The sequence below is a fragment of the Gymnoscopelus braueri genome (assembly GCF_963280865.1).
Source record: "Gymnoscopelus braueri genome assembly, chromosome: 4".
NCBI lineage: Eukaryota > Metazoa > Chordata > Actinopteri > Myctophiformes > Myctophidae > Gymnoscopelus > Gymnoscopelus braueri.
In genome coordinates, this window is record NC_137605.1 from 47,538,595 (window position 1) to 47,555,120 (window position 16,526).

The 16,526-nt window shown below is 39.7% G+C and overlaps 1 protein-coding gene across 2 annotated transcripts in view; it reads left to right on the forward strand.

Moving 5' to 3' along the window:
* The first annotated feature begins 4,534 nt into the window (after positions 1-4,534).
* mms22l (MMS22-like, DNA repair protein) overlaps positions 4,535-16,526 on the forward strand; it is a 44,390-nt gene continuing 32,398 nt past the window's right edge. The window contains exons 1-10 of one of the 2 annotated variants that reach the window (XM_080426227.1): positions 4,535-4,654; positions 7,216-7,423; positions 8,055-8,180; positions 8,756-8,808; positions 9,556-9,643; positions 9,828-10,005; positions 10,685-10,778; positions 11,629-11,759; positions 12,746-12,859; positions 14,168-14,344. In XM_080426227.1, coding sequence (XP_080282353.1) covers positions 7,230-7,423; positions 8,055-8,180; positions 8,756-8,808; positions 9,556-9,643; positions 9,828-10,005; positions 10,685-10,778; positions 11,629-11,759; positions 12,746-12,859; positions 14,168-14,344 — 1,155 coding nt within the window. In that variant the 5' untranslated portion in view covers positions 4,535-4,654; positions 7,216-7,229. Of the gene's footprint in view, positions 4,659-7,215; positions 7,424-8,054; positions 8,181-8,755; positions 8,809-9,555; positions 9,644-9,827; positions 10,006-10,684; positions 10,779-11,628; positions 11,760-12,745; positions 12,860-14,167; positions 14,345-16,526 lie in introns of both variants that reach the window. The other variant, XM_080426228.1, reaches the window with a different exon arrangement.

Sequence of the window (16,526 nt, forward strand, 5' to 3'; positions counted from 1 at the left end):
CAGCACATTGAACGGTGTCACGGCCCGGGGGCCAACTGGGACACTGATAAAGTACCTGGACATTTTTATAGACAAACTACTTATTTCCGTCCTCATATCGCTCGGTGAAGACTGATAACTTTATATTCCTCACAGGCAGAGGGATGAAAAGGACCACGGGGAGGGAGGGAGGGAGGGAGGGGGGGCCTTTCAGGAGTTTAATTGATCAAGCTGAAGCCACAACGTTTTTCTTTTCTTTATTTTTTCTCCTTTCTTTCTCCCAAAGATAAAAACTGACTAGCACTCTCCTCTCTCTCTGCACAATACTGAGATCTTTTAGAGACCGGACCCAAAGAAGAAAAAAAAGAGAGCATGTAACTCATTATGCAAAGTCATTACGGGGGGGGGTCCAAGCTATATGCTCTACAAAGGAGAGTTAATGCTGGAATGTAGCTTACATGATTTTACAGTCAGAGGTCACCGTATTAGGTCGCCAGGCCAGGCAGGGTTGTTGCCTATATACAGTACTTCACTGTCTGGTTTTCAACCCTTTTCATATCAAGGTCCATTATTTATTCGGCATTTGAGCCACGGATTCATCACCGTTTGATGAGATTTAGACTCTCAGAACCAAGACTTATTTTGTTGCATGTAGGTAAATGTGTCTAAGAGATGCTAATATAGATTTTGATGGGAGTCATATTATTTGCTTTTATTTTTTGTTTCTATTGTAGATCAGATGTGAGGTAGGAATAAGTTGAGGGTTAGGCATAGTTTTACTGAGGTTAGGTTTAGGAATACGGTTAGATTTAGGCATAGTTTTACTGAGGTTAGATTCAGGCATAGTTTTACTGAGGTGACCAGGTGGCGACCGTTCCTAGGTCACCTGGATTTGATTTGACCCTGGGCGAGCGTGTTTTGGGGGCGAGCGTTCTTGTATTAATTCAAACACACTGAATTTCAGTTACATCTAATTATAACAAAAGATAACCTGTTCGCTTGCTTGCTTGCTTTTAACACAAAGGTCCAATTGCATGTTGATTGTGTCCTTTCTAGTTCTGCTGCAATAATCAAGGTACAGTATATACGGTATTTGTCACACCAGAACTCCAATCTGCACGTCTACTTTGTCTAGAGAACGCAATTCCCATTCCCACACACAGCTGATGTGCTGCTGCTGGTGGTTTAAGTCATTTGTCATGCTAAATGTATACAGGGGGTCCTTGTGGGGGTTCCAGGGGGTCCCCAGAAGATCTTTTTTTAAAACAACATCAAAATCCTTTTAACCCACTTTAACTTTATTTTATGCTTTTGGATAGTCTATTCAAAAATAGCAGATATAGGAGCTCACAGCACATATTACATTTTGAGCTTGTAGATCTGCTATTTTCGAAACATTTAGAAAAATCTTGAAAAACTGAAAAATTGGGGGTCCATGGCCAAAAAACAACATCAATTTGGGGTCCCGGACATGACATGTTTGAGAAATGAGAACCACTCATACCACCTATACAGGTGGTATAGTAGTATAATGTACCAGTGGTTCATATTTCTACCCTGTACATAGAGTGTTTTATATTTGTTGATGATATTGCATTTTGGTGTTCTTTTCTATGCTATGTTGATGAATTGAATACACAGGACCACAATGGCAAGTGGTCCTATGTAGGTCCCCGGGACTTTTTTGTGTTATCCTTTTAGCTCAAGTGTATCTCGTGCTGTTTACATTTGTCTGATAAAGCATTGGTTCTCAAAGTGTGGTCCGGGGACCCCCAGGGGTCCTTGGGGGGTACCAGGGGGTCCCCAGCAAAAGTAGTTAATGTAGCATCACAATCATTTTAACTACTTTAACCTTTTATACTTTGGCTATTAAAAAAATAGCAGATATACGAGATATCTACGAGCTTGTAGATCTGCTATTTTTCAAACATCTTGAACAATAAGGGCCCCTACACACTGCCCGATTTGTGAACATTTTTAACACAAATCTTTGCTTCTGGGGGTCCCTGGAACAACATATTTGAGATGGGGGTCCACGGCCAAATACATATCATTTTGGGGGTCCTTGACGTGAAAAAGTTTGAGAACCACTGTGATAAAGTATTCAATCAATCAATCAAGATCAGCAAAGTCCCAGCCAGGTAATCCTTTGCCCAGTATAAAAAGGAACACATGAATCTTGTGCAAACCAAACGAGGCTGCTAGCACGGTGGGAGGGGCTGAAAGAAACAGGTTGAAATCACACTGACTCCCTTCAATGTACAGTCAGTAGTGGTGGAAGAAGTACTCATATATTTTACTTAAGTAAAAGTAGCAATACCACAATATAAAAATATCTGTTACAAGTAAAAGGTCTCTGTTCAAGATGTTACGTGAGTAAAAGTACAAAAGTATTGGCATCAAAATATACTTAAAAGTACCAAAAGTAAAAGTACTAAATGTTTGAAAAATAGCCTATGTATAAAATACGGCTAAAGTGGTTAATGTATGTTTTATAATATAATAATTTATATCTGCAAAGTAACTAGTACAGTACCTTAAGTTTTCAAATAATTGTAGTGGAGTAAAAGTACAATATTTGCCTCTGAGATGTAGTGGAGTTGAAGTAAAAGTACTGAAAATGGGAAATACTCAAGTAAAGTAAAAAAAAAAACCTCAAAATTGTACTTAAGTACGTACAGTACTTGAGTAAATGTACTTAAGTTACTTTACACCACTGAAATGCATGCACACTCCCTTCAACAATGTACAGTCAGTCAGTGTGTCTACAAAGGAATGAATGGGTTTATAGTGAAGAAGTAGCAAAGCAAAAGAACTCCATTACCTTTTCACATGCTGACGAAGGAAGCTTTCACGCAGACACATAGTAGCCTAGAGAGAGTATTCCTGTTGCAGCTCAATAACATTATGGATACAATGTATCGCCAAAAAGAAGTATCCCGTTTATCTCTCTCTGTTTGGTTCATGTATTATCTTTATCTGCTAGGCAAACAAAACGCTCCAATAACGACATTAACCGTGGGCATCGCCTGTCTTAATAAACCTCTACGTGTCAAAATAACAACGGGCTATATTTAAATCGAGCAAACGCGTAGCTATAACATCCTTCGCGTGTCGGGGAAAGGGTTTGTAAAAGATGTGAGAATGCATTAGAATGCAAGAATGATGGCGAGAGGGACTGTTGGCAGAGACAGATCTGCATATGGAAATTAGGGTTAGAGCCAGGATACCATGTTTTACTGAACCGATGCACTGGTGTTTTTAATTAGATGGATGGAGACGTTGGTGTGTAGAGATACACTGACTGGGTCTGGAGGAAAGTCACTTGAGCACGCGCACACATGCACGCACGCACACACACACACACACACACACACACACACACACACACACACACACACACACACACACACACACACACACACACACACACACACACAAAAACACACACGATATACACATAATAAATGGCTCCAAATCATAGAAGATCTGAACTTTTTCAGCTCATCATGAAAAACCCTGACATTTGACTTCACTCAAACATCTAATAACAATCTGAGCGAGTGCCGCACTTTGGGGGGAATTAAAACATAAATAATTCCTATAAACCTTGAAGAGGTACATTTATGTAAACAATTATAATATATATTATATATAAATATAGTACATTAAAAAATATCTCTTAATGTATTTCTGCATAAAAGCTTGTATTTTCTGCACTTGTCTGGTAAACTAAGCCTAAACCTGATGATTGTGCTCCATACGCCCGTCACGCAGCCAAAAATCGCAGATCTTCAAGCTCACAACTCCACGCATAAGCTGCGCTGTGAGCTTGTAGATCTGCGATTTTGTTGCGATGTGAATTGTGGAACAACTGTGCACGCCAGCCTTGGATCACAAGATTTTCATCTCATCTGTCATGACCGTCTTGGATGATCTTCAAAATAGTGTTTGCACTTTTTCTCTTTTTGATCCGTACATCTACATATATGTTCAAATTTCAATTATAAAGTACTTACCCCATGGCCACAAATGTTACAATTATGTACGGGCCATCAAAAATACCTGTATGTTCCATATTGTTCAATAAAAAGCATTTTAATCCAATTGGTGGCCATTTTCTCATAGTTATTACGTATCAGAATCTTTAACTCTATGATCAGAATGCAATACACCGTAACACCTCCCAACCGATAAGGTCGCGTAGTTGAAAGCTCATGGAGAAAAAACGGAGAAAATCGCCACCAATCGGATTAAAATGCTTTTTATTGAACAATACGGAAAATACGGGTATTTTTGAGGGCCCGTACATCATTTAAACATCCGTGGCCATTGGATAAATACTTTATATTTGAAATTTGAACGTTTATGTAGATGTACAGAGTAAAAAGGTAGAAAGTGGAAACACTATTTTGAAGATCATCCATGACTGTCAGTCATGTATCAGGGCTACACGCACGCCAGCCACGCCTACCGCACAACTTCTGACCAATCATCGAGCACGTCGGTCGTGCGTCTCAATCTGCGCATGCGTGACGCAAGCGCGCGGGAGAGACTGAAAAGCAAAACAACAGCAGAGACAGACAGACTGTCTCTGAAAAGCTGGATTTAATAGAACATAACTGGATTTCTACCCTATTACTGGATATATCACACGCGCACACGAAGCGCAAAGGTTTGTCAGCTGATCTCTGCTATTATTTGATACTGTTTCTCACAGGAAAGCAAACCTACCCTGTACCACTGTGAGCTCCGTTCCATTATCAGCAATAAGACTTCCGGTGTTTGAGCTAGCAACAATAAGGTTTCCGGTTGTCCCCAAAATAAGATCGTAAATTTGTAATGTTTTTTATAAGACACAAATCCATTTTAAAAATACTTTTATTGATGTATGTCTTTTAAATTGCTCATACTAGAACACTTCTAAGTGCCAAGTTTTTTTAAAAAGACGTATGTATTTAAAAAATACATTTATGATGTATGTCTTTTTACTAGATCACTTCGTGCCAGGTTTTTCCAGATTTAATTTGGCTATTGAGCCCCATTAAATGTGCACTTTAACAGTTTCTGATCCTGTTTTGCACTTTAACTGGATATGCATTTGTGTTTGTTACATATGTATTGTTTTTGTATTATTTGTCCATTATTGTAATAATGCTGCCTCTAGGCCAGGTCACTCTAGGAAAATTATTATGATATAATATTGTTTATTTGCAGAAGCAAATAAACAATGATAAAAGCAACAACAAACTAAAAGTAAAATACAGTACAAATAAGAATGTAATCAACTGAGAGAGTGGCATTGTAGCCTGCGTACATCAGAAGTGCTGGCACCAACAGCCGTTTCCTGTCCAGTGTCCACTATTGTCTAAAATGGCACTTTTCTGACCTCTGACCTCACTGGACGGTCTTCCACACTTGATGATTCTACACCTCTCTGGCTTAGCTGAGAGTGTGGCGTTGTAGGGGAGGTCTCCCTGAACGCGTGCGTACGTCAGAAGTGCTGGCAGCATTCAATTTGTATAGGCTATGCACTCCATTGAACAGCATTTATCCATTTAGATAAATTATTAATATTAAAACAGTTTTTGTTACACAGAAACATAATTTGTGTTGTATAGCCGTTTTCCAATGGTTTTCAATGGCTTCTGTTTACTCTAGAGGGTTTAGGGGCGGCCATAGCTGAGTGGTTAGTGAGCCCGCCTAGGGAGCCAGAGGCCCTGGTTGCCCCAGGTACGATTCCAGGCCACGCCAGCATATGTGTCGATGAAATGAAATTTGTCCCTGAGCAAGACTCTTAACCCCTAATTGCTCACAGGCCCTCATTGGAAACAAGCCCGCAAGGACTTTCATGAATGTCCTGTTAGAAGGAATTATCCTTATCCATTCTTATTTTGAAGAGATCGTCCACCGGAAGTCTTATTGCTGCTAAGTTATTGCTGCTCACGGAACACAGCTATCACTGTGTGTAGGTCTGTAGCCATATATATATTGATAGCAACTGTTTAGTTTTTGTTTGTTGTTGAGCAGAGCAATGAGCACATTACATACATAATAGACTGTTGTTGTCATTACCCTGCACCAACCATAACACACACCTGTCTATTATGACATTCTAGGGCTGCTAAATGTGTTGTGAGTGACCTTGTAGATTGGCTATTGTTTGAATATGATATGTTTAAAAAATCTACAAGCTCACAGCTATATCTGCTATATACTATATACAGAACCCACAACTTATATATAGCCACAACATAGGCTATATTATATAGCCTAATATAAAATAGGGCTGAAGAATGTTTTGTATTAATAATCTAAATCTGCAAACAGCAAAGTAACTAACTAAAGCTGCCAAATAATTTTAGTAGAGTAAATAAAAGTCTCAGATCATGATGTGTTGCGAGATGCAGAGCAGTAGAAGTTTCAAGTATATTAAAAATGGACATACTCAAGTAAATTAAAAGTACCTCAAAACTGTACTTCAGTATAGTACTTAATATACTTACTTTCCACCACTGCTGTGTACTGTATATATAGGCTCATGTCTTGGGGGTCAAATCTGCTTGTCATAGCTGTCATTCAGTGCACACTGTTGACTGTATGTACGATGTGAGTCACTGTGAACTGAAGTCAAATTCAAAATAATATTCAAACACGTCAAGTATTTCATTGCTATTTTATTTATAATTTCTGAGCGCCATCAGAGTTGCACTTTTTCATTTTCATCGACGCACACGTGATTTTATGCTTTTTGTCAGTGGTGTACATTTACTCAAGTACTGTACTTCAGTACAATTTTGAGGTACTTTTACTTTACTGGTGTATTTCCAATTATCTATACTTTTACTTTTACTCCACTACATCTCAGAGGCAAATATTGTACTTTTACTCCACTACAATTATTTGAAAACTTTAGTTACTAGTTACTTTGCAGATAAAAATTATTACATTATAAAACATACATTAACCACTTTAGCCCTATTTTATACATAGGCTATTTGAAAATAGCCGCTCTACAAGCTCAGATCGGCTATTTTCAAACCTTTTAGTACTTTTACCTTTGGTACTTTAAGTACATTTTGATACCAATACTTTTGTACTTTTATTCAAGTAAATTTACAATTCTGGACTTTTACTTGTAACAGAGTATACTTCTACATTGCAGTATTGATACTTTGACCTAAAGTAAAACATTTGAGTACTTTTCCCACCACTGCTTTTTTTTGTTCCACACAGAAGAGAGAGGCGGCATGTCGGAGGACTTCAGCCAGTCTCTGACCCCGCCGGTGTCTCCCTTCAAGGAGGATCACATGTGTGGGTCGTTATTGAGCCCGTCACCACCTCCCTGCTTCTGCTGCTCCTCCCATGAAGCTACGGGAGGAGGAGAGGAGGCGGCCTGCTCGCTCCCCTCAGAGGGATACGCAGGGAGAGGCTCCCTAAAACGGTGAGGTTTCTTCTGTCTACCGTCAGCGGGCGAGGGGTCGGACGGACACGCAAAGTGTTGTTTTATATCCACCAGGTTTTACAGTGTGTAACATAATTAACCCCGTTAAGACTGGGAAAGCATCTGTGATTTTAACCACTTTTAACCATTATCTTATACTTTGGGCTATTCAAAAATAGCAGATCTACAAGCTGCTTGTAGATCTGCCGTTTTTTTTTACAAATCGTGAAAATGTGTGCAAATCCTTGAATATATATGTTTTTTAAAGCGAGCATTTGTAACTCAAATCTTTGCTTCTGGAGGGATTCTACAAATGTCTTCTAAATCCTAACAGTTTTCTGAAAAAAAACATATGTGTCTTTGTCAGTGGTCCTCAAACCTTTTCATGTCAAGGTCCCCCCTCCCCAAAATGATATGTATTTGGGCCCGGACCCCCCCCTATCCCCCATCTCAAAATATGTTGTTTCAAAAACGTTTGAAATAATCGTGATTTTGATTTGAAGTCATCACGCCCCAACCCTACTCCTCATCCAACTGTCTTCACAAAAGTTTGTTGCACCAGTCAGTGAGAACCTAGTTATGAAAACAGTGACAAGATAATAGCAGTCTGACATCCCCGTAATGTGTGTAGGCTCCTGCTGCGTCTGGACCCGGCCCCTGCGGACTGTGACACAGACACGGTGGAGATCTTCGGCTTCCCCTGGGTAACGGAGATGGCGCTGGTGGAATCCACGAAGCTGCTCTTTGGTCTGTTCAGGTGAGTCTGTCATGATACCATACGATGCGTAGGGCTGTCACCATTACACATTTAGAGCTGATTCTTAAAGAAATTCTAAATCCTAACCGTTTTTGGAAAAAAAAATAAAACTTTTTTTTTCAAGATTAAAAAAAAATAGTAGATCTACAAGCTCATAGTGCGGCACGCTATTTTTGAATAGCCAAAGAAATCTAAAGTGACACAGATGCGTTCCAGGTCTTAATAGGTTAAGTTGACGATTAATTGTCACTCAAACAATTGCGATTAACGATTTGATATGAATAACATATAATTCATAAGAACTTATGGAGCCTTTTACGCTTCGTAATCAAAACTTGCACAGGGCAGATATGACAAATAACTGAAATATACAAAAAATACATTTAATACAAATATTTAAAAAAAAAAAAAGATAGCTGATTTACAAGCTTACAACGCGTCATGAAGTGACGCGTTGTAAGCTTAGTTTTGGACAACTTAGAGAAGTTGTCCAAAACACATTTATGTGGAATGGTTATTGTCCAAGACCAACCTCCGTGGGTCTCTCTCAACACTTGTTCTGTGATATTTTTCAGACAAAAACTCTTCAGGCTTGAGACCCTGGTTCGGTCCAGTTCCCATGACTTTGGTAAGCATTTGGAGATATGTTAAACATTAAAGGACGACTTCACCCATGTTCAACCTACGGTACATATAATTGGTCCTCACTGAAGCTCATTGTAAAACGGCACCCTTTTCTTCTACTTGGTTTGTGTCTCAGAGGAGGAACTGTGGACAGTTCAGAAACCCGCCTACCAGTGACATCATCCATGGGGAATCCAAGCTAATAGAAACTGCAGGCTTTCTTATTCCTGGAAAGTTTGCATGCTGTAATAGAAGCCATTGTTCTCGCGTTAATTAAAAAATAAATAAAAAGTTTGAAATCTTGTTTGAAATGACCAAACCTACCGATGATGTCACTGGTAGGTAGGTTTGTGAACTGTCCATAGCTCTCCTCTGAGACATAGTGAGTAGACAGAAATGGTGCCATCTTATAATGAGCATTAGTGAACAATTATGTATTATTATTATTATATTATATAACATTTCCTTTTGTAAATAGCAGATGTACAAGCTCACAACGTGTCGCATCGCGATTCGCGACGCGTTGTAAGCTTGTAGATCGTCTATTTTCAAATAGCCGCTGTATGTAGGTTTAAAGTGCTCATGTGTTAGTTGCATCTTTTGGGCTCGTTTTCATAGACCTGGTTGCTTTTTTCTCTCGCAAAATCTGTCAACACTGCTTGTGATTATGTACGTTGAAAATTACAGTGTTACAGTGTTTGTTTGTTTATTTATTTAGAAAATAAAATAATAAATTTTTCACCCATTTCAGGTCAAGCGGGCAGCCTTCATTACGAGGCAGAGGAGCTCAGACAGCAGTGTGTGTACTTCCTCCAGTATGTCAAAGTCTTCCTGTACAGGTGAGTTAAGTGATATAATAGCTACATTGAATTCATTCGTACACTGGTTCTTTTTTAATTTGTTTTATTTCCTGAATAGTAACAGTTTTGAATCAGAATCATGGAATTTGGACATACATGATGAGGTTTCCACGTGACAGCGACAATATGTTTGTATGTTCTTTTTGGTGTATGATCCTTCTAGGTACCTGGAACCGTCTGACAGCCTGGCAGGCCCCTCCCACCCCTATGAGGAGCTGGAGGCGCAGTTCCCCTCGGCCCTGCTGGAGGAACTGTTCGGGGTCACTCTCCTCATAGGGCGACTCAGAGACCAACCGGCCAACGTACAGAGTGCCTTCACCATCCAGAACCACCAGGGAAAGGTGCTGCCTGCTGCTCAACAACATTAGCATGCAGCATTTTCACTCTATACAGCAGTGGATTTCAAACCTTTTCATATCAAGGTCCATTATTTATTTGGCATTTGAGCCACGGAACCACCGTTTGATGACATTTAGACTCTCAGAACCAAAACTTTGAATATTTTGTTGTTGTTTGATAAGAGTTTGTCCACAATTCCATGCTGTATTGATGTTGGTACCATAGGAGAGATAACAGGCAAACGTTGATCAAAATAACAATTCTTTAATTAAATAATGCAGATTTTTAACAATAATTTAACTCTTGAGAGTGTAAAATGAAACCAAATGGACCCGTAAGGGTCCAATTTAGCTGGGGACCACCTGGAGCCCCCTCAAGGACCACCGGTGGTCCCCGGATCTCTGGTTGAGAACCACTGCTATATGAAGATGCAGTAGCCTCAGGCACCATTTGAGACAGTGTAGATGGGTAATATTGGGTAAAGGTTTGGTAACTGCTGGACAATCGCAAGGATGAACCTAGCGGGCCTTGATTAGGGGACAAAGGTTGAATCCGAAAACACTTTGATGATAGATGAATAAGATGATCCCCCATATAAAATAATTAACTTTTTCTCACAAGATTTTTGTCATTAAACCTCTATATATTATATAACTCGCATTCCTTGATGTGTTTCTCTAGATATTCCCTCCCTCCTGGCATTTGTTGCACCTGCACCTGGACATCCACTGGTCCGTGTTGGAAATCCTCCACCTGCTTGGACAGAAGATGCATGGTAACGCATTACCTTTTAAACACCAGCATGTACACCTGTAAGCCATGCATTTAGCTCATCGTCTCTGTTGGGTGGAAACCTTATAATGTCCAAAGCTGTTACTTTTCAGGATTCAATTAAAAAAAATAGCAAAAGATCTACAAGCTCAAAGCGCATCGCTTTGCGCCATGTTTCGAGCTTGTGGATCTGCTACTTTTGCTATAGTACGCTGTAGAATATCGAGATGAGAGGTTTCTGCCCAACAGGAACGCTATGCTTTTGAGACTGGTGACAGAAAATAGAAAACATAACAAAAAAATCTGGAAGAATCAGGTAATGCCATAACAATCAAATTGGTAGGCGGAAAAAATGGTTGAGCAAGTAGGGCTGCAGTGTCAAGCTGAAGAACACTGCATGCCACAGAGCTGTCAGTCTATCAGCATTAGATGTTACGGGGAACAAACCTATATCTTTTCCATTACAGGAATAAATAAATGTACATTTAAGCCACCCTGAAGATAGCGTCTAAAGATCTATGATGTGCCGTTCACACCAAGCACTATAACCCCTGATAACTATATAAGGATATCGTTTTAAAATTGTTCTAACTCAAGGCGATGGCAGAGTCCACACCACAGCTATAACAAAGACAACGGTGAACGACATGCGTAGTTATCGTTTCAGCTACAGGGCTCTGTGGGAACGACCCTTCATTCTAGCGGTAGCGAGGATAACATCTGTCTGTTATACTGCAACAGGAATCTCTTTTTCCACCCTGACCTGTAATCTGCATCTGTGAAATTGGACCTTTTTTTCATGCTGATTTCTGCCGGTGTGCATCCATCCATCCATCCATCCATCCATCCTGCAGGCCAGGTGGTGTACGCCCACCAGTTTGTCAACCTGACGGGAGAGAACCTGACGGATACCAGTCTGTTTGAGGAGCACCTGTGCAGTCTGCTCTGTGACCTCACTGGTCTGGCCATAGGCAAATACAGCAAGGTGGGCGGCTGGCCTCCTCCTCCACTCTCTATGCTTTCTCTCTCTCCATCTGTGTGTTTTGTAATAACAGCATCCGATGCTATTATGTTGTTTTTCTCTTTCTGTTTGTGATATTCTGCTCATTTATTTTCCTCTGAAGGATGATATTTAACCCAGTAAGACCGGGAACGCATCATTTTTAGATTTCTTTGGCTATTCAAAAAATAGCAGATCTACAAGTTCACAGCGCGGCACCGACTGTGAACTTGTACGTCTGCAATTTCTTTTTTGAAAAATCTTGAACATTTGTGCAAGTCTTTGAATATATATATTTTTAAGCAAACTTATGTAACTGTCAAATGTCTCAACAAATGTCTTAATTTGTCAGAAAAACTATTGTTGCTATATCAGTGGTGCTCAAACTTTTTCTTGTCAAGGATAAATGATATGTTTTTGGCCGCCGATCCCCATCAAAATATGTTGTTCCAGGGACCCCCAGAAGCAAAGATTTGAGTTACAATTGTTCACTTAAAAAAAAATATATATATATATATTCAAAGATTTGCACACATTTTCACGATTTTTCAAAAATAGCAGATATACAAGCTCATAGAGCGGCCGCGCTATGAGCTTGTATATCTGCTATTTTTGAATAGCCAAAGTATAAAATAATGGCTATAGCTAAAATCTAAAATGACACAGATGCGTTCGTGGTCTTAATGGGTTAAAATCTAACTTTAAACACTTGAAGCCCTGTTTTTATACTTTGTCATACGACGCTGTCACGCCTAAAATAGCCAATCTGCAAGCTCACGACACGTCGCGATGTGACGTGTCGTGAGCTTGTAGATCAGCTATTTTTTGTTATTTTGTTTTAGAATAAAAATGTTTTTAGTTTTGAAAATGTTTGCCTGTAACGACATGGCCAAAACATGGATGCCAGGTTTAATTGCAGAGATTGTTACATTTTAGCGTGTTGATTGATTCTACTCCACTTGTTCCAACAGGTGAGGCCTACAGAGGCTCTGAGCAGCCATCATTACCTGTGCACCTGCACCAAGGAACTGTGGATCCTGCTGATGCACCTGCTGGAACACAGGAGTAAAACCCTGCACACACAGGTGAATACACACACACACACACACACACACACACACACACACACACACACACACACACACACACACACACACACACACACACACACACACACACACACACACACACACACACACACACACACACACACACACACACACACACACACACACACTCAAGCCAGCATATCGTTGCTGTCGAGCAGAAACCTCTTATCTCCATATTCTAACTTTTTGTGTTTATTCGTAAATTAGTTAATAATAATAATAATAATAATGGATTTTATTTATAATGCACTTTACATTTGTGAAAATCTCAAAGTGCTATAATAGGCAGTTGCATAAAAAAAGAAACATCACATCATTTCCCTATCTTGATCATATTACAGTGTCACACAAAAGTTGCACATCCTCAAGCTCTAAACGTGGCGCGAAGCGACGCGTTTTGAGCTTGTAGATCTGCTGCTTTTTCTGTTTTTGAATTTGAATCCTGATAAGTAACAGTTTGGGACGTATGAGGTTTCCACCCGACAGAGACAATATGGTCAGTGCACTGAGCCATCAGGCACTCCATGTCCTTATTAACCGTGCAGTGATGTTTAGCCAACACCAACCAACACTTATTTAGGTAAGTTCAGGTAACGTCTTAATAAACAAACACAAAATCTGAAAATGAAGCCAGGAAAAGGGTCATATCTTTATGCACAACATATGCCCCACACTAGTGTGACTAGACACTGATATATATAGACGCTGGTAAGGTCCTTTAACAACCACTTTACAAGATCAGGATGTTGTAGATCTCCTACCCAGACTCCTAATAACCTCTATCCATAGCTTGCTGCTCTTTCCCCTTTCTATAATGCATGTATGGTGTATTTTACTTATTATACGTATCATACCTGTACATTTATTGGCCAGACGGCCGAAAGGCCGGTGGCCCATATATCTTGAACCGTAGGTCATACAATCTTTTTGTGTTCTTTCATAAATTAATGTCCTACTTCGTCGTGCAAGAGTGTTGCATAAAAGTACCGAAAATAGCCGATCTACAAGCTCTCAACGCGTCGCACCGCGATAGGTTGTTAGCTTGTAGATCAGCTATTTTCGAAACATTTTGAAAGTGAAAGTGGTTAAGTGTGTCTGTGGGTTTTTATAAATATTGAACCAATGAAACGTATTAACAAGTACTTGTGACTAAAATAATAACTACACTGAATCCATTAGAACACTTTTTTTTCCCCTTCCTTATCCTAAAGTATGGGTTTTGACCATACAAGGTTTTCCACCTGACGTCAGCGATATAATAACGTTTGTGTTTTCCCCCGCCAGTCTTTCTGGAGCTACATGAACGCCCTGCTGCGGCCCCTGGTTGCGGGGAAGCCCCCGGCGGAGCAGTACAGCGGGCTGCCCACCCACTGCAAAGACCCCCTGGGCTTCACATGGTGGCTGCTCACCCATCTGACACAGCTGGGACAGTACAACCGCAACGGAAGCCTTCACACCGAGGTTGGGCTGCAACTGTATCCTCTGTCTGTCTGTCTGTCTGTCTGTCTGTCTGTCTGTCTGTCTGTCTGTCTGTCTGTCTGTCTGTCTGTCTGTCTGTCCATCCGTCCATCCATTAACCACTTAAGCCTCATTTACAATATACTTACAGTAGTTGCATGCCGGTGTCGTGCTCAGTAAATAGCAGATCTACAAGCTCACATTCGTGACGCGTTGTGAGCTTGTATATCCAGTGTTTCCCCTATATGCATTTAACAGTGGTGGCACGCCACTCCTTGTTTTTGACCGCCACAGCTTGATTTTCATGATATATATATATATTTTTACGTCATTCCCAGTTAGAGTATACTTTTTAAAGAAGTGATGTGCATGTGAACAACAGCCCAACATAACCTACAAATGAAAAACATGAATAAATGCAGAGCTCCTCTCATCATTATTTTTTTTCTCACATTTTTTTAAAAATCCATTTGAATAATTCATGCCTAAAATAGTGCATGTTGTCCTATTGCAAAAATGTTAACTACGGTACTTCTTGGAGCTGGGTACCTAATCCCCATCTGCTCCAGTGAGCCGCTTAAAAAGCAGAGGTGGACACTAACGATCGCACATTTACTTGACTACTGTACTGTACTTAAAGAGCAAGACCACTTTGGTAGAGGTTTGGGTTGTGTAGTTACCTTGGCATGATGTAACTCCAAAGGTGGACAAGAAATACAAAATAATTGCTCCATTGATTAGAAATTGATAATACAAAATATGCTCCTCGTTGACTTACATTGTACGGTTAAACTAAACAGCTCTAAAAGTCACTCTTTTAACACATAAACAAATGCAAACCAATCTGATTCAGACAATATAGAACATCACCAAACCCAGTACTGTTTGTTTTTATTCATAAAAATGTTAACTTCCTGTTGATTTTTGCTATTTTTATTAACTCTTTCAGTGCCAAGAGTATTTTCATAAAGTACTCCCCCAGTGCCATCAATTTGCGTTTTTTTACATTTTTAAATTTTGTAATTTTTCATTCAAATAAATGATCTGATTGGGTTTTTAAACCCATAATACAGTTCTACCAGTAGAGAGCAACAAATCGACACATTGATGATCTCGCTGGCTCACTCGCCCCCTCCCAAACAGGCTCACGTCATATCCGGTCATAACCGGATGTTGACATTTTTGACAATCGTTGATCGGGCTAAATTACGATGTGATACACGACTACGATGACTGATCGTCACCCAGACCAAAGAGAGTAGACGTGGACCTCTCCGTTTGTTTTTTATACCGTGTGAAAAACCGTGACTTTCCCTATTCTGGACGAAAATGAACGCGGGAAAAAAATTAGAACCGGAAACGGAATCTGCGTCATGAAACCGGAACCCAATGAGTCTGAAGGAGTCAGGAAGCGAAAGTGATCATGAAAAATAAACAGCATAGCGCGACCACAGTCAAAAGTAAAAACTCGGGATTTCTCGTGCTGGCACTGAGGGTACTCGGGAAAAACTCGGGATATCTCGGGGCGTGGCACTGAGAGAGTTAAGAAGAAAACCCGGATTGGATCTTCGGATCCGGATAAAATCAGCAGGAAGTTGACATTTGTATTAAAAAAATAAACAGTACTGGGTTTGGTCATGTTCTATATTGTTTGAATCAACTTTGTTTGTGTTTGTTTACATGCCAAAAGAGTGACTTTGAGAGCTGTTTTACCGTACAGTCAAGTCAATGAGGAGAATATTTTTAATTATCAATTTCGAATCAATGGAGCAATTATTTTCAACTCCACCGTTGGAGTTACATCATGCAAGAACTACACAACCCAACCCTCTACCAAAGTGGTCTTGCCCTTTAAGTAATTTATTTTATATATTGTATCTGTACAACTTAACTTTACTTGAGTATTTGTATTTTTGGATACTTAAGCTTGTAGATCTGCTATTTTTGGAAAATCTTGAAATTATGTGTAAATCTTTGAATATATATTTTTAAGCAAACATTTGTAACTCAAATCTTTGCTTCTGGGATTCTACAAATGTCTAATAGTTTTCTGAAAAACGTATGTTGCTATGATATCAGTTGTTCTCAAACTTTTTCATGTCAAGGAGCCCCAAAATGATATGTATTTGGCCGCGGACATCTCAAAATATTTTGTTTCAGGGACCCCCAGAATCAAAGATTTGAG